General features: G+C 36.7%; 1 protein-coding gene across 1 annotated transcript; it reads right to left on the bottom strand.

Annotated features, from left to right (window-relative positions):
• Nucleotides 1-5373: 5373 nt before the first annotated feature.
• Nucleotides 5374-26906, bottom strand: laptm4b (lysosomal protein transmembrane 4 beta). The gene is made up of 7 exons (XM_061897573.1): nt 26620-26906; nt 24063-24180; nt 20016-20089; nt 19802-19924; nt 19461-19559; nt 15606-15701; nt 5374-7529 (listed from the first exon to the last, which is right to left on the bottom strand). Exons 1-7 carry the CDS (start codon nt 26713-26715, stop codon nt 7455-7457), a joined length of 681 nt encoding a protein of 226 aa, XP_061753557.1. The 5' UTR covers nt 26716-26906; the 3' UTR covers nt 5374-7454.
• Between the last annotated feature and the right edge of the window lie 322 nt (nt 26907-27228).

Here is a 27228-nt window from a genome sequence, read left to right as displayed (position 1 = left end):
TTTTACTTTGCTTCTTATAACATTCAGAAAGACAATTTTGGAGGAAAAATACAACTCGGTAAAGAATCTGGGTATTATCTTCGACCCAACTCTCTCCTTTGAGTCACACATTAAAAGCGTTACTAAAACGGCCTTCTTTCATCTCCGTAATATCGCTAAAATTCGCTCCATTTTGTCCACTAAAGACGCCGAGATCATTATCCATGCGTTTGTTACGTCTCGTCTCGACTACTGTAACGTATTATTTTCGGGTCTCCCCATGTCTAGCATTAAAAGATTACAGTTGGTACAAAATGCGGCTGCTAGACTTTTGACAAGAACAAGAAAGTTTGATCACATTACGCCTGTACTGGCTCACCTGCACTGGATTCCTGTGCACTTAAGATGTGACTAAGGTTTTACTAATTACGTATAAAATACTACACGGTCTAGCTCCATCCTATCTTGCCGATTGTATTGTACCATATGTCCCGGCAAGAAATCTGCGTTCAAAAGACTCCGGCTTATTAGTGATTCCTAGAGCCCAAAAAAAGTCTGCGGGCTATAGAGCGTTTTCCGTTCGGGCTCTAGTCCTCTGGAATGCCCTCCCGGTAACAGTTCGAGATGCTACCTCAGTAGAAGCATTTAAGTCTAACCTTAAAACTCATCTGTATACTCTAGCCTTTAAATAGACCTCCTTTTTAGACCAGTTGATCTGCCGCTTCTTTTCTTTCTCCTATGTCCCCCCCTCCCTTATGGAGGGGGTCCGGTCCGATGACCATGGATGAAGTACTGGCTGTCCAGAGTCGAGACCCAGGATGGACCGCTCGTCGGGACCCAGGATGGACCGCTCGCCTGTATCGGTTGGAGACATATCTACGCTGCTGATCCGCCTCCGCTTGAGATGGTCTCCTGTGGACGGGACTCTCGCTGCGGTCTTGGATCCGCTTGAACTGAACTCTCGCGGCTCTGTTGGAGCCACTATGGATTGAACTTTCACAGTATCATGTTAGACCCGCTCGACATCCATTGCTTTCGGTCCCCTAGAGGGAGGGGGGGGGGGTTGCCCACATCTGAGGTCCTCTCCAAGGTTTCTCATAGTCAGCATTGTCACTGGCGTCCCACTGGATGTGAATTCTCCCTGCCCACTGGGTGTGAGTTTTCCTTGCCGTTTTGTGGGTTCTTCCGAGGATGTTGTAGTCGTAATGATTTGTGCAGTCCTTTGAGACATTTGTGATTTGGGGCTATATAAATAAACATTGATTGATTGATGAACCTTAAAAATTATTTTAGGATTTTTAAACACATATACCTTTTAAATTCCTTCTTCTTTCCTGACAATTTAAAACAATGTTCCAGTAAATTTATTTTATTGTAAAGAATAATAAATACATTTTAATTTAATTCTTCATTTTGGCTTCTGTTTTTTCAACGAAGAATATTAGTGAAATATTTCTTCAAACTTAATATGATTAAAATTCAAAAAAAATATTCTGGCAAATCTAAAAAAAAATCTGTAGAATCAAATTTAATTCTTATTTCAAAGTCTTTTGAATTTCTTTTAACATTTTTATTCTGGAAAATCTAGAAGAAATAATGATTTGTCTTTGTTAGAAATATAGCTTGGTCCAATTTGTTATATATTCTAACAAAGTGCAAATTGGATTTTAACCTATTTAAAACATGTCATCAAAATTCTAAAATTAATCTCAATCAGGAAAAATTACTAATGATGTTTCATAAAAAAAATGTTTACATTTTTTTTTCAAAAAGATTCGAATTAGCTAGTTTTTCTCTTCATATTTTTCGGTTGAATTTTGAATTTTAAAGAGTCGAAATTGAAGATAAACTATGTTTCAAAATTAAATTTTCTTTTTTTGTGTGTTTTCTCTTTTAAACCGTTCAATTAAGTGCTTTTTTTCATCATTTATTCTCTACAAAAAAACCTTCCGTAAAAGGACAAAAAAATTTACGACGGAATGACAGACAGAAATACCTATTTTTTATACATAAATAGATTTATTTATAAAGGTAAATTGAGCAAATTGGCTATTTCTGGCAATTTATTTAAGTGTGTATCAAACTGGTAGCCCTTCGCATTAATCAGTACCCAAGAAGTAGCTCTTGGTTTCAAAAAGGTTGGTGACCCCTGGTGTATAGTCTTAAAGGCCGAAACACCCAATGACCCAGAGGAACACTACTGATGATGCGCACATGTAAATTATTTTATCCTTAGGTCTTCCATTCATGTTCACTGTTCACCTACAAGGCCACCAAGTGTATGTGCTCGCAAAAGATGCAAACACCTCATTCTGTTTTTAATTTGTTTTAGGAGTCTTTTTATGTGTTTTAGGAGTCTTTTTTACGTGTTTTAGGGAGTGTTATTATGTGTTTTAGAAGTCTTGTTACGTGTTTTAGGAGTAATTAATTTTTAGATGTCACTGTGTATCTCTTAAGAGTCATTGTATGTGTTTTAGAGCCATTTTTAATGTTTTAAAAGCTTTTGTTGTGTTTTTAAATGTTTTACTAGTCATTTTAATGTGCTAAGTCATTTTATGCATTTGTGTTTCGCACAAGAGGTATAACATCTCACTCTGTGTTTTCTGGAATAAACTGTTGCATTTCTCTTGATTGTAAAATATGTCGATCGAAAGGGGGTGTGACATTCATATTTTGTCAATATTCAGTGTTTTATCCTTCATAGAAAAAATGTAAAATTCCATTGCGTTTTTTTTTAAAGCGGTCTTTCATAACGGTTTTAGCATTCAATCAGACATTATTGCAAGGTTTTGTATTAGTGTTCCTAAAATTAGATATACCGGCCCCCAGACACATTTTTTTTCTCTAAATGTGGCCCTCCGAGCCAAAATAATTGCCCAGGCCTGGTCTAAAAAGTACTATGGTCTTTTCAGCACCCTTTTTCATGATACTATTTAGTATGCTCCATGTTGTTCTCATGTTGTTTTTGCTCTTGTCAAATAATTGACTGTAGTATTCTTTTATACATGTTCGTAGTATGCTAGATAGCTTATTCTTACATTTGTTGTACTTGTTTTCTGTTTTTTTTACACATATTTAGTCGATCGTTGGGAATTATTTTGAAATATTGGCAATTATTGTATTACATTTTTTTTTGTTTTCATTGTAAACATTCCATAGGGCAGTCCCATATTTCCATGCTTTGGCAGTGACATCAGCCTGGATTTTTCCTTACCTAAAAATGTATAACATTTTAACAAGATAGAAAAAATACACAAATATAAAACTGGAATAAAATGTACAAACCCCGTTTCCATATGAGTTGGGAAATAGTGTTAGATGTAAATATAAACTGAATACAATGATTTGAAAATAATTTTCAACCCATATTCAGTTGAATATGCTACAAAGACAACATATTTGATGTTCAAACTGATAAACACTTTTTTTTTTTTTGCAAATAATCATTAACTTTAGAATTTGATGCCAGCAACACGTGACAAAGAAGTTGGGAAAGGTGGTAAAAAATACTGATAAAGTTGAGGAATTCTCATCAAACAGTTTGGAACATCCCACAGGTGTGCAGGCTAATTGGGAACAGGTGGGTGCCATGATTGGGTATAAAAACAGCTTCCGTGAAATGCTCAGTCATTCACAAACAAGGACGGGGCGAAGGTCACCACTTTGTAAAACAAATGTGTGGGCAAATTGTCAAACAGTTTAAGAACAACTTTTCTCAACGGTCCATTGCAAGGAATTTAGGAATTTCCCCATCTACGGTCCGTAATATCATCAAAAGGTTCAGAGAATCTGGAGAAATCACTGAACATAAGCGATGAAATAACAGACTTTCGTTCCCTCAGGCGGTACTGCATCAAAAAGCGACATCAGCGTGGAAAGAATATCACCACATGGGCTCAGGAACACTTCAGAAAACCACTGTCACTAAATACAGTTTGTCGCTACATCTGTAAGTGCAAGTTAAAACTACTATGCAAAGCCAATGCTATTTATCTACGACATCCAGAAACGCCGCCGGCTTTTCTGGGCCCAAGCTCAGCTAAGATGGACTGATGCAAAGTGGAAAAGTGTTCTGTGGTCTGACGAGTCCACATTTCAAATTGTTTTTTGGAAACGATGAACGTCGTGTCATCCGGACCAAAGAGGAAAAGAACCATCAAGACTGTTCTAGGTGCAAAATTGAAAAGCCAGCATCTGTGATGGTATGGGGGTGTATTAGTGCCCAAGGCATGGGTAACTTACACATCTGTGAAGGCACCATTAATGCTGAAAGGTCCATACAGGTTTTGGAGCAACATATGTTGTCATCCAAGCAACGTTATCATGGATGCCCCTGCTTATTTCCGCAAGACAATACAAAGTCACTTGTTACAACAGCGTGGCTTAATAGTAAAAGAGCACGGGTACTAGACTGGCCTGCCTGTAGTCCAGACCTGTGTTCCATTGAAAATGTGTGGCGCATTATGAATCCTAAAATACCACAACAGAGACCCCGGTACTGTTGAACAACTTAAGCTGTACATAAAACAAGAATGGGAAGCTTGAAAAATGTGTCTCCTCAGTTCCCAAACGTTTATTGAGTGTTGTTAAATGAAAAGGTGATGTAACACAGTGGTGAACACGCCCTTTCCCAACTACTTTAGCATGTGTTGCAGCCATGAAATTCTAAGTTATTTATTATTGGCAAAAAAAAAAAAAAGTTTATGATTTTGATCAAATATGTTGTCTTTGTAGTGTATTCAATTGAATATGGGTTGAAAAGGATTTGCAAATCATTGTATTCCGTTTATATTTAGATCTAACACAATTTCCCAACTCATATGGAAACAGGGTTTGTAATAACGGTTATAAAAAATATAAATAAAACAACAATAAAAATGAATACTTTGTAAAAAAATGTGAGTACTTGGTGTGTGTAAGTTTGAACTACATATCAGAAATATGAACCCGAAAAGTAATTTAAGATAAAAATTGAATCCAAATACAATTGAATATGAATAACTTTTTGTATATTTTTATATGTAAAAAATATATTTTCATTTAAAAAAAGTTAATCCAAATACTGCTAAATTTCCTTTAACGATGACTCTTTCTAGTCCATAGTTGCCAGTCGGGTGGCACTAAGGTTGAGAATGGGCAATTGCCGACGCTAAATGTGTACGTGCATAAAAAAACAGCTACAAATAAACGACTCACAACTGGAAATCAGTTCTCATCGCTTACCCAAAAGAGCAATTTAAAAGACTTGATTCTTTCACGAACGTCACATTTCTATAACATTGCATTGTGGCGCACAGGGGTCATTTATTTGCCCATTTGTGTTTCAATCAACTGGCTGAAAATATTCAACAAAACAGCACACTGGGACTAAAGAAATTCAGCAGACGAAAATGATCAGCATTTACTTGTATCATTTATTTACAACTGAGGACATGAGCTGACAAAACTCCCAACAATAGGATGTTTTACAGGATCTGACCAAAGGAGGGACGAACAAGGGCTCAATTGAGGTATCTCACTCAGAACTCTCAAAAAGTTACTCCGTTGAGTATTAAAGGCCTACTGAAACCCACTACTACCCACCACGCAGTCTGATAGTTTATACATCAATGATGAAATATTAACATTGCAACACATGCCGATACGGCCTTTTTAGTTTACTAAATTGCAATTTTAAATTTCCCGGGAATTTTTTCCTGAAAACGTCGCGTAATGATGACGTGTGCGCGTGACGTCACAGGCTGTTATGAATATGAGCGCTGCACACACACACAGCTAAAAGTCATCTGCTTTAACGGCATAATTACACAGTATTTTGGAGATCTGTGTTGCTGAATCTTTTGCAAATTTGTTCAATTAATATTGGAGAAGTCAAAGTAGAAAGAAGGAGTTGGGAAGCTTTAGCCTTTAGCCACACAAACACACGGTGATTCCTTGTTTAAAATTCACAGAGGTGAAACTTTCCTGTGGATCAGAGCGGACATGGATCCCGACTACATGTCAATCAGCAGGTTTCGGTGAGAAAATTGTGGTTAAAAAGTCGCCACTTACCGGATATCAGCTGAGCTTGTGCCTCCTGTACAGCTGCCGTCGACTTCCCCGAGACACTGAGCGTCAACACCCGGCCGTGGACGTACACGTCCGACTATCAGGTACTGTTAAACTCACTAAAACACTAGCAACACAATAGAAAGATAAGGGATTTCCCAGAATTATCCTAGTAAATGTCTCTAAAATCATATGAATCTGTCTCAATGCAACGCGATTGCAATCGCGTTTTTTTTTTTAACTTGTTTTTTTTCTAGTCCGTTGCTATCAATATCCTCAAACACGAATCTTTCATCCTCGGGGAAATGGTCGTTTTCTCGTTCGGAATAGCTGATTTTGTTGGAGGCTCCCATTAAAATCAATGTGAATATATGAGGAGCCATCAACATGTGACGTCATCGTCTGCAACTTCCGGTAGAGGCAGGGCTTTTCTCCAGTTGCGAACTTTATCGTGGATGTTCTCTACTAAATCCTTTCAGCCAAAATATGGCAATATCGCAAAATGATCAAGTATGACACATAGAATGGACCTGCTATCCCCGTTTAAATAAGAAAATCTCATTTCAGTAGGCCTTTAAACTGACCTGCAGATTTCTCCCACCAAACACCTTTTTTGTCACAATGTAAGCTGACTTTCAAGTGCAATGGCACTCATGACTCGCATAAAGGCTACATGACCAACTACATTTATGCCATTTGTTTTTTAAATGAACTCTTCTTGCATAGACTGTTTGATAGAGTTCTAATACAATTTTTAAAATACTACCAATTGGATTATATGATATTTGTGCTTTCCTATGCTAATTTGCCTTTGATCCCATCCATCGTTGTTGTGAAATAAGGTACTGCATGAGTGACTCACATGTTACGACACGCCAGAATCACGCCATCATTGTGGGAAAATCCCCTCAAGTCCAACTGGCCGACCACATGTGGGTAAAATAAAAGACACAACAATGAAGACGTCGCTTGCTGATTTGGTCACATGATACACCAATCCTTTCCCAGTGTCGAGAGGAAGACTTAATTGGTCGAGCAACCTGATTTCCTGCAGGACAACACAATGTTACGCCTTCGCCTCCTTTTTTCCACCGCGATACTAAAAAAAGTCGTACAAAAATACCCCGAAGTTACATTCAAAGAGGGAATTCATCTTTTTTTCTTCAGGGGGAGGAAAAAAGTGCTCTTGCTGATTCACAGTATCGGAAGGCTAACAGTTGGTGGCCGACTCAAGAAGAATGCAAAGTGCACATCCTTGGGGGCGGGGAAGGGCAATACAACACAGCAACCTAAGGAGGGGAGGGCGTAAAAGAGTCGCTAGTCTCAAGGGGCCGCTAACCTAATGTTGTGAGGAGTCACAACTCCACGCTGCAAGCAGCATACGGGATTTAAGGAATAAACGGAAGTGGCAGTGAAGGAGTGGGGTCTCATGTCTCCACATACTGGGGAGGAGGCTCCTTAGGCGGGATGGCCACGACCTCCTCGTACGGTGGCAGCAGAACCTGAAAACAAACAAGCAACTGTCTTTTTTCGGGCAAAAAAACCAAACATCTATTAGGAAACATCTAGAGGTGAATTTCACATTGCTAGGGTTCTGCAGGCCCATTTCTAAAGCTACAATCATTCGGTGTCCTATGAAAAATCTGTCTATTTAATTAGAAGCAAAATATTGGTCTGAGTTTGTTTCATTTTTGAAGGAAAATTCCACAGTGTGTCTTCGTAGCAGCAGCATTTCTTGATCCATTTGTGGTTTGATATTTATATGTTCCCATTTTTTATCTATCCAGATTTTGGGTGAAAATATTGAAACAGGACAAATGTAAATACATTCTGGAGCTACACATGAATAAAACACTGTTTATGTCTATACACACAAAAGGAAGAAATGTATTTATTTCAAAATATTTGAGTTTACATTTAAATATTTACTACTAGGTACATAGTTATTGTCCTAAATATACATATCAAAAGTATTTGTATTTACAAAAAATTAAAAGTTAAAAAGTTATGGAGTACGGTTTAGGCTTATTTCGAATATGTACAAATACAATATGATACGTCATAATTTACATATTCTCATTTCTCTTTACATTTCGAAAAGGAATAGGAAGACGCAAAGCGTATTTAATCCTAACTCTTGTTACGGCACACGCTAGAGATGCGCGGTTGAGATGCGGTTTGCGGTCTCATCGGCGGATAAACCGCGGGTCGGGCGGGTGACATGACAAAAAAATAGATTTTATTAGATGCGGGCGGGTGGCGGTTGAACCATTCGGAAATATTTAATATAAATAGTTCAGGGATCGGCAACTTTTACCACTCAAAGAGCCATTTTGAGCCGTGTCACAAAGTAACAAAGACAATAGGAGCTGCAAACATTCTCGCGAATATCTGCTGGCGGTCATCCAGGTAACAAGAATAAGGGCGTGCTACGAAGCCATTGCCTTAGACGCCTTCAACAATATGTACAAACTCTTTGCCAGTCCAGTAACTTGTTGTACGTGACTTCCGCAGACACACGCACACGACTGCTAGGCATACTGGGTGATACAGAGTACACTGATGGTTGTGTATAAACAACTTTAACACTCTAACTAATATGCGCCACACTGTGAAGCCACACCAAGCAAGAATGACAAACACATTTCGGGAGAACATCCTCACAGTAACACAACATAAACGCAACACAACAAATACCCAGAATCCTTTGCATCCATGACTATTCCTGACTATATTATACACCCCCCCCCCCCCCCCAGGAAGAGTCATGGATGCAAAGGACTCTGGGTATTTGTTGCGTTGAATTTATGTTGTGTTACTGTGAGGATGTTTTTCCGAAATGTGTTTGTCATTCTTCTTTCACAGTGTGGCGCATATTAGTGAGATTGTTGAAGTTGTTTATATCACAACAATCAGTTTACTCTGTATCACCCAGTATGCCAAGCAGTCGTGTGCGTGTGTCTGCGGAAGCCACATACAACATGTTGCTGGACTGGAAAGCAGTTTGTACATGTTGTAGAAGGCATCAAAGGCGATGGCTTCATAGCGCGCCCTTTTTCTCGTTATCAGGATGAGGACCAGTTAATATTCACGAGAATGGTTGCGGCTCCCATTGTCTTCTTTACTCCGTGAAACGGGTCAAAATAGCCCTTTGAGTGGTAAAGGTTGCCGGCCCCTGATATATAACAACGGGCGGGTGGCGGGCGGTTGGATGACGACTTTAGTGATGCGGATGATATAATTGCCTATCCGCGCATCTCTAGCGCACGCACAGTCTGTTTCTCCCTCTTCTGCGGGAGCACTCAGCGACTCCACTGTGAGCGCATCCAGACCTGCCCCCACGCGCCCCCGGAGGCAATCTTCAATCAACACACCTGGAAGTGTGACAGACGACAGGATAAAGAGCATCGCCGCTGACTACTCCTCTTCGGAACGTAGCCCTACTCGCAGTAAGCTTCACGTCTCTGACTTCCCACCAGCGTTTTTCTCCCGTGCTTGTTTCCTCGTGCCTTGTTTTTCATCTCCTTTGTCTATCCTTTCTTCCACAGTCCCGTGTCTCTGCTCCCGCTGCCATATTTCCTGAACCCTGATTGCCCTCCTTATTCCCCGACACACTACCTGGACTTTGGACGCCCTCTCCTGCACTACCACTTCTTGCCTCCCCCTCTGGATCTGCATGACAACACTCCTTACGGTATCTTCATATGTTAATTCCAGCACATAGTTTGCATTCAAACACATAGTAACATACACACTCGACGTATTCATCATCACTCAATAAATACATTGAGTATGTACTTCCGCTGTTGTGCCGTCTCCTTCCCCCGTCTCAGACTTAACAACTCTTTTGCAATATATTGCAGTTACTTACACATTTTTTCGCTTCCTGTGTGATGTGTCATTTAATTCTATTGTGTATTTCATAATTTCCCTGCCTTTGCTACTTTGCTCTGTTTATTTCAAAAAACCTTTACGATCATATCACTTTCATTCAACATTTTTACTATATTTGTATCCCTTTGTGTCTTACCTGTCCAGGGACTACTGGCGGAAATAAGCAAATGTTGCTACAACCTGGCTCAAGGCATCTTCCCTTGTTTTACAAGACTAATGTTTAAGTGCATTGTTCCTGTTTTAAATAAATACATTCTGATCCTATACTAGTCATGATTCACACTATGAGATGAATAATATTGCATTTTCATCAATACTCTTTTCCCTCTTTTTCCTTTTTACTCTTTTTGAACAGCCTCTTAAATTGGATCGTATTAGTACATTGTTTGACTTCTTTGCTTAATCCATTCCAAAATTGTATTCCACTTACCGTTATATTAAAAGTGTACATACAAATGTTTTGAATTACAGATTTTTTTTTAAGAAGATATGTGAATGAAGTTTACTTTTGTAGTTATTTCTCCATATTTCTGCACAATAACTCAGATATGGTAACACTTGCGAGAAGTAGAGAATATGGAGTTTCTGGTCCAGAACATATTTTGCTTTATTCATTGTAAAAAAATGTCTTTCCACCTCAGATTTTTATATGAGATTTTCAGTTAATTTGATCATCTATTATTAATCCCAAAAATTTGATTTCTTTCTTTCACCCTTTCAATGTCCACTATTTGTATTTGTGTTTGACTTTCCCTTCTAATATTACCAAATACCATTATTTTTATTTTACTGAGATTCAATTAGTCGTTTTTTTGTCAAACTACCTTTTGAGTCTGTTCATTTCTTCTGTTATTATTTGTATTAGCTTCTGTGTGTTCTGTACTGAAGAAAACTCAGTCTTGTCCTCCGCAAATAATATTAACCTTTACAAATGGTGTTTTATAGAGATTGAATCATTTTGTTCCTAGTATTGATAACATGATATGTTTAGTTCTGTTGACGTCTTTTCACCCAGCTTCACATATTGCTTCCTGTTGATGAAGTAGCTTCTTATCTAGTTCAACATAAATCCTCTGATGTTGTTCTAATTTATTAGTTAAGATATTATGATTATCAAATGCTTTTGTTATATCCATATAGTTATATGCACATTGTCTTCTGAATTGAATTGGTAATTTCCTCTGTTATATTCGTTAATGCCATCGATGTTGTTAGCTCTGTATTCGTATTGGTTCTCTGCAACTGTTCCACTTTAGTTTATGAATTTGTCCAATCTGTTATTCCATAATTTTTCAATGATTTTAGAAAATGGTGGCAGTAAAAATGATGTTTGTCTCTAGTCTTATACAAACCCCGTTTCCATGAGTTGGAATACAATGATTTGCAAATCATTTTCAATCAGTGTAGTGCATTCAATTGAATGCAATACAAAGACAAGATATTTGATGTTCAAACTCATAAACTTTATATTTTTTTTGCAAATAATAATCAACTTAGAATTTCATGGCTGCAACATGTGCCAAAGTAAGTGGGAAAAGGCATGTTCACCACTGTGTTGCATCACCTTTTCTTTTAACAACACTCAATAAACGTTTGGGAACTGAGGAAACTAATTGTTGAATCTTTGAAAGTGGAATTATTTCCCATTCTTGTCTTATGTAGAGCTTCAGTTGTTCAACAGTCCGGGGTCTCCGCTGTCTTATTTTACGCTTCATAATGCGCCACACATTTTCGATGGGAGACAGGTCTGGATTGCAGCCGGGCAAGAAAGTACCCGCACTCTTTTTTTACAAAGCCACGCTGTTGTAACACGTGCTGAATGTGGCTTTGTGTTGCTGAAATAAGCAGGGGCGTCCATGAAAAAGACGGCGCTTAGATGGCAGCATATGTTGTTCCAAAAACTGTATGTACCTTTCAGCATTAATGGTTCCTTCACAGATGTGTAAGTTACCCATGTCTTGGGCACTAATGCCCCCCCCTACCATCACAGATGCTAGCTTTTGAACATAGCGTCAATAACAGTCTGGGTGGTTTGCTTCCCTTTTGGTCCGATGACACGATGTCGAATATTTCCAAAAACAATTAGAAATGTGGACTCGTCAGACCACAGAACACTTTTCCACTTTCCATCAGTCCATATTAGATTATCTCGGGCCCAGAGAAGCTGGCGGCGTTTCTGGATGTTGTTGATAAATGACTTTTGCTTTGCATAGTAGAGCTTTAACTTGCACTTACAGATGTGGCGACAAATTGTATTTGGTGACAGTGGTTTTCTGAAGTGTTCCTGAGCCCATGTGGTGATATCCTTTAGAGATTGATGTCGGTTTTTGATACAGTGCCGTCTGAGGGATCGAAGGTCACGGTCATTCAATGTTGGTTTCCAGCCATGCCGCTTATGTGGAGTGATTTCTCCAGATTCTCTGAACCTTTTGATGATATTATGGAGCGTAGATGTTGAAATCCCTAAATTTTTTGCAATTCCACTTTGAGAAACATTGTTCTTAAACTGTTTGACTATTTGCTCACGCAGTTGTGGACAAAGGGGTGTACCTCGCCCCATCCTTTCTTGTGAAAGGACTAAGCATTTTTTTGGGAAGCTGTTTTTGTACCCAATCATGGCACCCACCTGTTCCCTATTAGCCTGCACATCTGAGGGATGGTCCAAATAAGTGTTTGATGAGCATTCCTCAACTTTATCAGTATTTATTGCCACCTTTTCCCAACTTCTTTGTCACGTGTTGCTGGCATCAAATTCTAAAGTTAATGATTGTTTGCAAAAAAAAAAATGTTTACCAGTTTGAACATCAAATATGTTGTCTTTGTCAACCCATACTCAACGGAATATGGGTTGAAAATGATTTGCAAATCATTGTATTCGTTTATATTTACATCTAACACAATTTCCCAACTCATATGGAAACGGGGTATGTATATATATATATATATATATATATATATATATATATATATATATATATATATGTATATATATATATATATATATATATATATATATACGTACACATCTATATACATATACACATTCATATCTAAATACATATATACATACATACATATATATGCATACATACATATACACATATATATTTACATATATACACACACAAGTATATAAATGCTTACATATACATATATATAAATACATATGTACTGTATATTTATATATACACACACACACACATACATATATATATATATACACACACATACATATTAACACACACACATATATACACAAATATATGTACTGTATATATACATACATATATACACATACATAAATATATACATACATATATATATACATACATGTACACATATATACATATGTACTGTATATAAATATACATATGTATACTGCATATATAAATACATATATATACATATACAAATATATTCACAAATACATACATACATACATATATGTACATACATACAGTACATATATACACACACATGTATCATTTTCAAACTACATCTCCTTATTTTTGGTAAAAATATTGAAAAAGAACAAAAGTAAATAGATATTCTGGAGTTACTGTATACATTTATATTTGAATTTTAAAAAATTCAAATTTTATTTGCTAAAAAGTCTGGATATTCATCACATGGTGTCCCACAGGGGTATATCCTTGGCCCATGTTTTGTTTTACTTTATTCATTTTTGACAGAAAATAGTCTAAGTCAATATATATATATATATATATATATATATATATATATATATATATATATATATATATATATATATAATATGATAGCGCTAAACAAAACAAATCTACATTATAATATAAATATTAGGGCTGCGAATCTTTGGGTGTCCCACGATTCGATTTAACATCGATTCTTGGGGTCACGATTCGATAATAAATCGATTTTTTCGATTCGATTCTCGATTCAAAAACAATATTTTTCCGATTCAAAATTTTTCTGTATTCATTCAATACAAAGGATTTCAGCAGGATCTACCCCAGTCTGCTGACATGCAAGCAGAGTAGTAGATTTAAAAAAAAAAAGCTTTTATAATTGTAAAGGACAATGTTTTATCAACTGATGGCAATAATGTAAATTTGTTTTAACTATTAAACGAACCAAAAATATGACTTATTTTATCTTTGTGAAAATATTGGACACAGTGTGTTGTCAAGCTTATGAGACGCGATGCAAGTGTAAGCCACTGTGACACTATTATATCCATCCTGCAATGGCGCCCCATTATACACCTGCTGTGAACCTGCTTTTATGTTTTATTTATTTATTTTTTATCATGTTCTGTTGTGTTGTTTGCTCGGTCCTCGTATTATCTTTTAACCTGCCCATTGTACAGCACTTTGGCTACCCCTTTGGTAAATTTTAAATGTGCTTTATAAATAAAGTTGATTTGATTTGTTTTGATGTTGTTCTTTTTTTTTTTTTTTATAAATGTCTAATGATAATGTCAATGAGGGATTTTTAATCACTGCTATGCTGAAATTATAACTAATATTGATACTGTTGTTGATAATATTCATTTTTGTTTCACTACTTTTGGTTTGTTCTGTGTCGTGTTCGTGTCTTCTCAATTGTTCTGTTTATTGCAGTTCTGAGTGTTGCTGGGTAGGTTTGGTTTTGGAATTGGATTGCATTATGGTATTGCTGTGTAGGGGTTTGTTGGGTTGATAAAAAAAATAATAATAATAAAAAAAAAAAGAGAATAGATTCTGAATCGCACAACGTATTCGAATCGATTTTTTCCCACACCCCTAATAAATATATTTTACAACTGTTGTAATGGCATGTGAGTGTACCAACTACAATATTTAAACACATATTTCCTTCATGAAAACCGTCTTTTGCACACGAGCTGCAAAAGTTGGTAATAAACGTGAGTAAATGTGCAGTCAGAGAGTACAGGCTTTAGCCGTTAATGGCATTTTAAAACCAGCACTGCGGTCGCTGCTATTTCAGGAGAATATGCTCCGAGGCGACGTGATTGTGAGGCAGCGGCCGGGGGAGGCCCTACGAACACATCACAGCAAGGATTTAAAATGAAGCGGACAAGCAGACAATTATGTAACATGTCCACAAGAAGAGAGGATAGCTATAAAGAGTAGAGGGAGGAGGAAGAGGATTGCATTTTAATGGCATTTATATAAAAGCGCGCAGATAAGGATGGCAGCTCCATGTAGTTGATAGAAAGCCATTTAGAGCTACCGCTGGCTTTTTTTTTTTTTTGAATGGGAATGAAAGACGCAGCATGCCATTCTTTAAAGATGGAAGCTGCTATTATTATTGATGGGATTGATGTTTATTATTACCTGCTGTGCGTTACTTGACTGAGCAGTCAACACAACACAACACAACACAATAAGGACACGCAAGGAGGCGAAGACAGATTAATGTCTTATGTATCAGTGTTGAGGATTAGTGCTGGCGAGCAGATGGAAACTGCGACCATGCTAAAGCTTCCCAGAGGACCTGTCTCTCCGGCATTTTCAACATGATGTCATCTCTAATCTGCTAGTTCACTAATCAGATATCCTACTATAGTTCTTCGGTGCTACGCTACATCACCTTACCTTGCACATTTAACGGTATCAACTCACTCAACTGCAACAACACATAAGTGTGGTAAACATGGTGGTGGGTAGAAGGGGGGGTACGATTTGGGACGGGGTGCTCACCGTCGTGTCGTTCGTAGTGACGTAAACAAGGACCTCGGTGGTCCCTCTGCCGCTCACGTATCTGTAGCAGTTCCACACGCAGCCTATCAGGTAGGCCTGCACAAAAGCAAAAGAAACACATAGTGGCTGTTTGATACAACATTATCAAGGTGCGCCCCCTTGTGAATGAGAACAGCATAAAGGATAGCGTTATTGCATTTTTCCTTTGATTTTCTCGCAGAAAAAGTCAAATATTACAAAGACCAAAATGTTTTTGGGAAAGAAAAAAAAAAAAAAAAAAAGAGTAGCCAATTGGGTCGGAACTTCTTGACATTTTAGCGTAAACGCATGACTCTCATGTTAAAAAAAGTTTTTTTTGTCACAAGGTAAATTAAAAAGGGTTGTTTGCAACCATTACGGGGATGTCAAGGCTAACTTTCCAATGTGTTTCAGCAATAAATCGCAGACTCTTCCAACTTTTTCGGACGTCATGGCACATATACTATGCCTGAGCAAAACACGAGCATTAGCTTTGTGTGTTTTTTTATTAGTAGAGAGTTGCCTAGCTATAATTAGCTATTATTTATTATATATTGTAGCATAACAACAACATGACTACAATTTTGTTGTTGCCTCTCGAGGACTGCTTTTACATATTTGCAATTTTATTTAATATAATTGGCAATTGCGAAAAATATAGACATTTACTGTATACATGATCCGAGCTGGCCAGTAGTGCTCTTGTTATATTTTTGGTTTTAAAAAAATGTAACTTTGAGCAAGTTGCAACAACACCTTTAAGCATAAAATATTGAAAAAACTTGAGCATTTATAAGCAAGGTTAACTTTACCATGAATACTTACTGTTACTGTTAAAAACTTTCAGTATTTAGCATTTTGTTGTGCCAAACAATGGCACAAATGAGTGTTTCTCTATCAAAAAACTTTTAACATTTAGCAGTGTTTATGGCAGGATAACTTTAGCAAAAATGTCGGACAATTAGCAAATGCGAGAATATTTAAGTTAAGTAAAAAAAATGTACACGATAATGTTATCACTAATAATCAATTTGCTGTTAAAAACGCTTATCATTTAGCATTTTTTGTCACTTTAGAATTATGTTGGATAGTCAGCATTTTTTAAATGTGGGAATATTCAATATTTCACTTTTTTGCTGCACGATAACATAATGATCGAGTCTCAGTAAAAATGCTTAACGTTCAGCATTTGTTTCGTCACAGGATAACTTTAATGTAAATATTAAATTGTTAGCAATTTTTGGTAGTGAAGTGAATTATATTATATTATATTACATAGTGAAACTTAATATCTAAGTTACATTCAAACCAGTGTGGGGGGCACTGGAAGCAGGTGGGTAAAGTGTCTTGCCCAAGGACACAACGGCAGTGACTAGGTTGGCAGAAGCGGGAATCGAACCTGCAACCCTCAAATTGCTGACACGGCCACTCTACCAACCGAGCTAAACCGCAAGTACTTTTGCATAAATGTTTGAGTTGCTGTCAAAATGTTTAATACTTAGCATTTTTCTGTCAAAGAACAACCTTAGCATAAAGACTTGAGATGCCGTTAAAAATGTTTACTATTAAGTATATTTTGTCACAGGATAACATCAGCATATACAGTATGTCGAATAATAAGCATTTTCTGTCGCATGAGAAGTTTTGCGTGAATACTTGAGTCACTGTTAAATTTGTTGCGGGTCACAGGTCAGCTTTAGCATTAAGACTTGACTTGCCGTTATAAATGTTTACTATTTATTTACATTTTTTTCAATGTAGGACAACTTAAACGTGAACGTTCAATACTTAAATATGTGTCTAAAAAAAGTTTAAAAAATTGCATTTTTGAAGCAGGATATTTTCAGTTGAAAATGTTTATTATTGTCATACAACAATGTAAAATATTTCGCATTTTTTTGTCACTGGGTAATACAACACAAATGTCGGCATTTGTGTAAGCGTTTAATACTAAAATTACTGTTGCAGAAAGACTTATGGTGAATGCTTGAGTCTCGATTAAAAAATTTAAAATTTGGTGAATGTTTGACTCTTACGTAACTGGGCCTCTGGAGAGTAACATTAGTACAACTTACTGAATTGAGAGAATATTGCTAAAAATATTACTTTGTGGTCAGTGTAGGTTTTCTTGGTTCTTCTCGACAGGCCTGATTGGCTCTGAGGTTGGCCTTGGCAGTGGAACAGCAGGTTCATTGTGAGTTTGTGTGAGAGTAGCGTGCTGGGTTGATACCCTTGCCAACAAACAGTATGAGCAGCGGAGCAACCAGCGAGCCTGTCCAAGGTACCCTGCACCATCTGCTCGCTATAAACTGAGAGATACAATTTAAACAGAGGACTTTGAAAGAACGCTTGTCAAGAACCAAGAATCTCCCAGTGCTACGTGTCTACTGAGGCCCTCAGGAAACAATCTACTGTGAGTGCTCCACATGCGTGGACCTGGAAGCTTCTCGACTGATGTAGGACATGTGACGCCCTAACGGCTTTTCTTCTACTGGCTGCATTTTCACGCTAAAATCTCATCTTCTATTTTGGACATGTGCCCGATGCACTTCCGGCGTGAGCGGAGAGCCGGATGTGATTTGATTGCACAAGCAGCGTCTTGGTTAAGCACTCATGCATCAACGCTTCCTGCTGCTCTCTGACTGTGTGATCATCGCATTGAGGACATTGATCCAATGGACGTGTGTGCATATTTCATTACGTGTGTCGTGTAGCTGCCAGTGACATGTGCACAGCGTTAATTAGTTTAATCACATGAGGACATGATGAACTAATCTTGAGCAATGTTCACCCAATGTGCAACAACGTGCTCCTTGTGAACTACACTGTTAAGCATAGTAGGCTCTACTGGCCACAACATTATGTATCCAATACTTAGTCAATACACAACAAGGCTTATTTTAACTACTCTTGGGCTGCTAGGATTTTTATGTTGTCTTTTATGTTTGTTTTTATATTGTTTTATACTGTCTAGCCATACTGTGTTTTTATGTTGTATTTTGGCATTTTATATAAGATGTAATGTCTGATATCATAACTGTGTTGTGAAACACTTTGTGGCTTTTTTTGTCTGTGAAAGGTGCTACACAAATAATGGTTTTTCACTTATTAGAAGAGGGAAATAAAACGTAATACTCATTTTTATTGACTATGTCAGAGATTTATAAAATTAAACATTTTGCAGTGAAAGTTATCATTTAATATCACATAATAAACATTTGCACAAAAATATTAGGACACATTAAAATATTTAAAAATAAATGTAAAATATATTCAAATATAATTAAACATTTTTGTGATTTTATTATTTTAGATTTGATCGTTTTCATTTTTAAACAATTTTTATTATTACTAAACATGATCAAATTGATATCGAATAATAAATATTTTTCACAATAGTTGTTATACAATTTTACTTTTTTCTCAAATTTTCCATTTTGTAATTATATGTAATTTGAATTTAAATATATGTTGTACACTGAGATAATATATTGTTTAAAGAGATCTTAAAAAACGAACTACAATAATAAATATATTATAATAATGAGCTGAGATAGGCGCCAGCGCCCCCCGCGACCCCGAAAGGGAATAAGCGGTAGAAAATGGATGGATGGATGGAGTTTACTTTTTCAAATGTTACCGTTTTTTTCAGAATGCTGAAAATTCTGCTTCATATTTATATTTCATTAAGATAATATATAATTTCAAAATATGTAAATCTGTCATTTTCCACCAACATTCTGAATGTTCTCTTCAGAACAACCGTAATAAAGTAAATAGACTTGTGAAAAAACAATGTCAATAAAAACAAAATGTAATTATTTTCAGAAAGTTTACCTTGAAGGAGAGGATGCAGCCAATGAAGAGAAGGACTACAAAGACGAGGCACATATTATTGGTGGACATGATGTCCTCTTTGTAAGGGAAAGTCCCCGGCTGCAAACATAAAAAAAAAACATGAAAATGAATGACATTTCCATAACAATAAAAACAGATGAACTTTGCGTGCTCCACATTGAGGGGGTTTAAAAGCTCATGTGCATAACTAAAGAGCAGAACTTCTTGCCTCCCCCACTTCCCATCCAACGTTCACCACTTGTTCAGCAACAGATGCTCCGTAACACACACGCTTTCCAAAAGGTTAGGCAATTCGCACCAGATTAGATTCCTTCCCTTACCAGCTGCTGGAGGTAGTCCTGCACCGTGTTGGGGTACACCACCACGCTGATGGCCACCAAGGTGTTAAGGGCAAAGTCAAAGATTTGATAGCAGAAGAATGGAATGATCCAGGCGGCGTGTTGCTGCGTGGAGGAGAATTTCAATGAACAATGGTGGGTGGATGGGGAGCAATGTTTGACGGGACTAAAAGGGCTGAATGTTTTATTTACTCACCTTGTATGCGCCGTATGTCGCCATGCCACATATAAGAATCATTAGGAGGGATATGGCGGTTGCTATGCAGATATCTGCAAAGGGAAAACAAATGTACAAAATGGTGGCCACCAGGCAAAAAGTGCAAATTTTTACAAGTATAAGAGCTTTTATTAATATTTAGCAATCAATAAAGGACTATTAGCTAGTATTAACAGATTGGTGTTGCGTCTACCAGCTCTGAGTTAGCAGTCATTTCAAATAAAACAATTGACATGTATTGCTAAGGCAGTGGTATGAAATTATAAACAGGAGGTAAACAACACACATGCACAAGTAGTCGGACATACAGTATAGTTCAGGGATGAATGGTTAACTCAGGTACAGGATTTGAACCTAGCAGGTACAAAATTCCAAACTGAACTGACAAATTCCAATTAAATTTATGAATTTGAGTTGCGATTGTAAACCGGCAGTAGAATTGCAATTCAAATTTGAATGAAAGAATGTAGAATTTAAATTACAATTGATAATTTTGGTGTATAGTGTTCCCTCGTTTAACGCTGGGGTTACTTTCCAAAAAGTACCCACTTTAAGTGAAATCCATGTAGTAGAAATTCAGTTTTTTATGTGTTTTCATTCATCATATATTTTTTTTCGTTTACATTATGTTTTTTCGTTTACAGGATCATTATTTTCTTATACTGTGCATGTTTTTTTGTTTACAAGTTGTTTTTTTATTTAATATGTTTTTTTTATCTACAGTATTGTACAGTATATGTTTTTTTGTTTCTTATATATGTTTTAAGTCTGTAATACCAATAACCACCCACACACTTTACAAACTTTTCTCACATTTCTCTCGTTTAAACACACTCAAAGTTCAAACCTTTGTGGATTAAAAAAAAAGTACAGTATTGTACTAAAATACTACAGTATTAAAGAATGAAACCAAAGATCAAAACCTGCTTTTGGGGCTCTAGGATTTTTTGATCCATAAACAAACCCTAGTTTTATCATAAAGCCTGCAGCAATTCCACACATAACCAGAGTCACATGATAATTTTGGACCGTATATCCTCTGGTTTTGGCTTTGTCCTGCATTATAAAAGGTGCAATAGGGCATTGTTTTACAAAATAAGCCGGTCTCATCCATATTAAAAACTTGTTCAGGATTATATCCCCCCCACAGTATCCATTCTGTACTGTACAGGACACAGGGCATGAAGAAGATTGATTGACAGTAGTCTACAGTCCTTTAGTGAATCAGGACGCAGAACAAAACGCGCATTCATGCGCTATAAAAAAAAAAAGCATGCGATACTGTAGAAAATTCCGCGAGGCTGTGTAAAGTGAACCGTGTTGTAGCGAGAGAACACTATATTTTATATATGATTGTCTTACATATTTTATAGAAATATAATTACTATGAGTCTCATGTACACATTATATGCTCAGAAAAGTTATAGGTGTACAGTGGGCGTCCACCACAAAAGGCTTCAAATTGTGCGGCTTCAATTTATTTAAAAAACTAAACAAATTATTTATATTTTTGGGCCTAAATTAAGCATTTACAAGCATAAAAATAATTAAATAAACCGAACACATCAATACTACAGTAATATTGGCTACTAGATGAGACCAAACCAATCAGAGTATTGTGGTCCTGAGGAAGCTTAGGTCTAATGTGTGCAATTAACTGTTGGAGATCTTTTATCAGTCTGTTGTGGCCAGTGCCCTGCACTTCGCAGTGGTTTGTTGGGGGAGCAGCACCAGCAAAAGGGACTCAAACCGGATTGATAAACTGATCCGGAAAGTGGGCCAAACAATTGGCTCGCAGTTGGAGGCGTTTGTGTCAGTGAGGGACAGGAGGACATTGGACATCATGGACAATCCTGCCCACCCACTCCACCAAACAATTGAGGGACAGCCGAGTTCATACTCCAACAGGCTCATTCAACTTCCTTCTCGCACTGTGCGATTCAAGAACTCCTTCATTCCACACTCCATCCAGCTGTATAATCACTCCCCATACAGCAATAGATGATATCCGTCTATTACCTGACACCTTCTATGTCAGCTTCTTCTCTTTGTTTTTAATGTCTATATTCTATTTTCTGCTGGATCTACTCTCTATTTTATGCTGCGTCTGCCACATATACTGTAATATTGTACATGGTAATATATATCAAGTATATATTGTATATATTCGCATATATGTTATATCTTATATTGCTATATTTAGTCTATTTATACCTGCATTGTCCTTTCCATCCTTACTCTTTCCATCATTGTAACTGTGCTACTGTGTTGAACAATTTCCCCTGTGGATCATTAAAGTTTGTCTAAGTCGAAGTCTTAGTATAAATTCAAGCCCGGGCTCGGGATCTTTCTGTGTGGAGGTTGCATGTTCTCCCCGTGACTGCGTGGGTTCCCTCCGGTTACTCCGGTTTCCTCCCACCTCCAAAAACATGCACCTGGGGATAGGTTGATTGGCAACACCAAATTGGCCCTAGTGTGTGAATGTGAGTGTGAATGTTGTCCGTCTATCTGTGTTGGCCCTGCGATGAGGTGGCGACTTGTCCAGTCTTCCACCCAATTGTAGCTGAGATAGGCCCCAGCAGCCCCCGCGACCCCAAGGGAATAAGCAATCCAGAAAATGGATGGATGGATGGGCTCTAATTTATTGACAATTTACAATAAAACATTAATAAAACAGATCACTTAATTTACTGTACTTTCAAATGATAGAAATCGGTGAAAAAATACAACATTTACCAGGAAACCTTCCTTTTTCCAGGTATTCAATATGGAGGAAATCAGTGTTTAATTTTAGTGTTCTTTTGTATTTTTTCATATTTAAGACAAAACCTTGATAAACGTGATACGTTCTGTTACTTGTTATACAGGATTTCCCAGAACACAGCAAAAGGGAAATGTAGATATTCTTTAGAGTAGTCAGTGTACAGCTTGTACATTGACTATCCAATAAAAATTAGTAGACTCCACACACAGACACTTTTTTTTCCTAAAGGTAATTAGCAGAATAATTGTCTGTATAGTCTGGGGCTGCATGAGTCCTGCCGAGGGAGCTGCAGTTCACTGAGTGGGGAAACATGCAAAACACCTCCAAAGGGTTAACTTTATTTTAGATTTGTTACGGTGGCGTCAGTTTGACACTGCAATGGATTATTTTTACATAAATTAGTTCATCCTAAATATGGACAAATTGCCAATTGACGCCATACTGATAATGGCTAACGTTAGCTTCTGACCACTTGTTATCAAAGGCACGATGTTAGTCTTGACATTTCTTATTTTTACAATTGTAGGACAGTTGATGCAGTATTACTAAAACCAGTGAGATTTTTCCAGAATACCCAATGCTGTAACGATGACTGCCAACTAGTGATGGATACTGAATCCGGTACTTGTTTGGCACAAACTACAACTAAGATGCATGGTATAATCAAACAGCTGGTGCGTAATAAGTACAATACTTACAGCATCAACCAAAAAACACCATGAACTATATACACTACTGTCATCTAACGTCTTGAACTTGCAACTTTATTTAAAAATTATTTTCATACTTGAAAATTTGAAATATATTTCATCTGGACACCAGTTAACATAATCAGTTATTTTTAAATGTTGCAATAAGAAATTTGATTTCATTATCAAAAACAACTGATTTCCGAACACAAACAAAAGTACCAAAAATTGGTACCGCTATCAATTCTCAGGTACCTGGAATTAGTACTTTTATCGGTTCAAATGTGAACAGTATCCATCCCTACTGCGCTTTAGAGTAGAATGGTTGATAGTTTTATTTCGCGGTTAACTTCTTTTTACACTTGTAATACAGATTATGTGGTTTTATGATGGTAAAGTTTGACCCTTTAACAGATTACTCATATTTCTATAATTTGCTATGGTAATAATTTTACTTGAATGTTATGACAACAGACCCTCTCAGCCTTACGGTGACTTCTTCCACACTTATTGTCTGGCATTTGTAACCAACAAAACATACCGTAAGATTATAGAGTATGGCACTACACTCACTTGCGTCGTCCATGACATCTATGTCGGTCCCCAGCTCGGAGCTGGTGAGGTGGTAGCGGTACTGCACGGGGTCATTGAGAGCCGACAACAGTATGAGTAAGACCACCGCGTTGATGAGCTGGAATGGAGGAAAAAGAGGAGGAAAAAAATGGCTTTTTTGCAGATAACGCAGCGATTTAGACCTCGGGTGAAATACAGTCATAAACAGTTTCAAGTAATGTGTGTTGGTGAGGTCACAAGAACTTTGAATTTGATTCTATAGAACGCAGGCAGCAGACTCAAGCATTATTCATGTTTATCAGGAACTGGCTGTCGAATGCTACGGCTACATTATTGCTTTACAACACTATGAACCCTGAGGCACATTTTGCATCTGCTGTCGCCCTGCTCTATACAGTATATTTCCCTGGACATATAATATGTGTATGTCTGCAGATGGGCAGCAACGCTGACAAAAGCTCGGGGATTTAACAGGCTTAAGAGATGCACTATGTTTAAAACCTCAGGTTGGTTTAAAAGCAGAAGCTAAAGGCTAAATTTAACCAAGAGTTTATATTAGTACAAATGTAGGACAAATCCCATGGGAAGGTTATCATCATTTTTGTTAGACATTAGATTAGATTTTTTAAAAGACACAATATGAGGTACAATAACACGGATGGCAATTATACTTTATAATGCTCAGTTTTGATTGAGATGATATTATTGTGATTGCAAAACATACAGTGTGATGGAGTCCCACTGTAAACTACAACAAAAATATGCAAAATATTTTAAATCAATACAAAGAGCACTGGAATCTCTGTGTGGGGAATATTTTTTTTTAATAATTACATTTCATCCAATGCAGGGGTCACCAACCTTTTTGAAACCAAGGGTTACTTCTTGGGTACTGATTAATGCAAAGGGCTACCAGTTTGATACACACTTAAATAAATTGCCAGAAATAGCCAATTTGCTCAATTTACTTTTAATAAATGAATCTATATATATATATATATATATAAATTGGTATTTCTGTCCGTCATTCCGTCGCACATTTTTTTCCCTTTTAAGGAAGGTTTTTTATAGAGAATAAATTATGAAAAAAAACCACTTAATTGAACGGTTTAAAAGAGGAGAAAACACGAAAAAAAATTTAATCAAATTTTGAAACAGTTCATCTTCAATTTCGACTCAATAAAATTCAAATTTCAACTGAAAAAAAATGAAAAGAAAAACTAGCTAATTCGAATCTTTTTGAAAAAAAAAATAAAAAATTATGCAACATCATTGGTAATTTTTCCTGATTAAAATTAATTTTAGAATTTTGATAACATGTTTTAAATAGGTTAAAATCCAATCCGCACTGTGTTAGAATATATAACAAATTGGACCAAGCTATATTTCTAACAAAGACAAATCATTATTTCTTGTAGATTTTCCAGAACAAAAATTTTAAAAGAAATTCAAAAGACTTTGAAATAAGATTTAAATTTGATTCTACAGATTTTCTAGATTTGCCAGAATATTTTTTTTAAATTTTAATCATAAGTTTGAAGAAATATTTCACAAATATTCTTCGTCGAAAAAAACAGAAGTTAAAACGAAGAATTAAATTAAAATGTATTTATTATTCTTTACAATAAAAAAAAAATACTTGAACATTGACTTAAATTGTTTGGAAATAAGAGGAAGGAATTTAAAAGGTAAAAAGGTATATGTGTTTAAAACCCTAAAATCATTTTTAAGGTTGAATTTTTTGTCTAAAATTGTCTTTTTGAAAGTTATAAGAAGCAAAGTAAAAAAATAAATGAATTTATGTAGACAATTAATGGGCTACGCGGGCGGCATAGCTCGGTTGGTAGAGCGGCCGTGCCAGCAACTTGAGGGTTGCAGGTTCGATTCCCGCTTACGCCATCCTAGTCACTGCCGTTGTGTCTTTGGGCAAGACACTTTTCCCACCTGCTCCCAGTGCCACCCACACAGCTTTAAATGTAACTTAGATATTGGGTTTCACTATGTAAAAGCGCTTTGAGTCACTAGAGAAAAGTGCTATGTAAATATAATTCACTTCACTTCACACTTCAAAAGTGAAGACCAAGTCTTTAAAATATTTTCTTGGATTTTCAAATTCTGTTTGAGTTTTGACTCTCTTAGAATTAAAAATGTCGAGCATAGCGAGACCAGCTTGCTAGTAAATAAATACAATTTAAAAAATAGAGGCAGCTCACTGGTAAGTGCTGCTATTTGAGCTATTTTTAGAACAGGCCAGCGGGCTACCTGGTGCCCGCGGGCACCGCGTTGGTGACCCCTGATCTAATGTGACCAAATAGCAGGAACCATTGCGACGCTTTTTAAACTATCCCGGAATCACTTTGAGAAGCCAAATTATTTTGATAAATCTGAGTGGAAAAACAACACCACCAAAAACAAACGAGAATCGACATTGTTGGGATAGCTAGCTCGCTGGAAATCCATTGGGATTTAGCCAATATCCGCTAGCATACTTTGCATAGAACTCTCAATTACATATCAGCGTAATGATGATTTAAAGTGGTTTAAAAACATTACTTACCATGTACCAAATCCCCAAAATAATGGTTCCGGTCCGGACATGGCAGCAAAGGCAGCAACTCGTCGAGTACCACCGGTCCCACGGCGAAATCATCATGAATGGTCCGTTATTAAAATTGAAAGAAATAATAACCACAAATTACATGAAGGCTACTCGGATGGATAGTATTTTTTAAATGTATCAAAATAAAAAGATAGTTGATTGTCGTCCTTTGTGATACATGGAGGGTGCACGGAAAGATATTCGCCCGATGGAGGAGAAGCAGGACTGGACTTCAAACTAACAGCAGCCGCTAATCTAGCTCGTCAACCAGTCACGTGACCACCGAGAGATTTATTCTTTGTTTTTTTTATTTATTTACTTTTAGGAGGAGGAGATTGAAAACGTAAACAACTACACTGGTGCATATTTTTAAAACTATGTGTACAAACCCCGTTTCCATATGAGTTGGGAAATTGTGTTAAATGTAACTATAAACGGGATACAATGATTTGCAAATCATTTTCAACCCATATTCAGTTGTATATGCTACAAAGACAACATATTTAATTTTCAAACTGATAGAATTTTTTTGGGTGCACATAATCATTAACTTTAGAATTTGATGCC

Source organism: Nerophis ophidion, linkage group LG04 (assembly GCF_033978795.1).
Source record: "Nerophis ophidion isolate RoL-2023_Sa linkage group LG04, RoL_Noph_v1.0, whole genome shotgun sequence".
Classification (NCBI taxonomy): Eukaryota; Metazoa; Chordata; class Actinopteri; order Syngnathiformes; family Syngnathidae; genus Nerophis; species Nerophis ophidion.
The sequence above is the reverse complement of the archived record's forward strand: the minus strand, read 5'-3'. Positions and strand labels throughout refer to the sequence as shown.

Bases quoted from the DNA above. Each gene is read 5' to 3' on its own strand.
- laptm4b (XM_061897573.1), bottom strand. From the start codon at position 26,715: ATGATGATTTCGCCGTGGGACCGGTGGTACTCGACGAGTTGCTGCCTT. The intron at 19,560-19,801 runs GTAAGGGAAGGA...TTATGTTTGCAG, and splicing joins AGGACTACCTCCAGCAGCTG to CCGGGGACTTTCCCTTACAA. The intron at 15,702-19,460 runs GTAAACTTTCTG...GCTTTTGTGCAG, and splicing joins GCTGCATCCTCTCCTTCAAG to GCCTACCTGATAGGCTGCGT.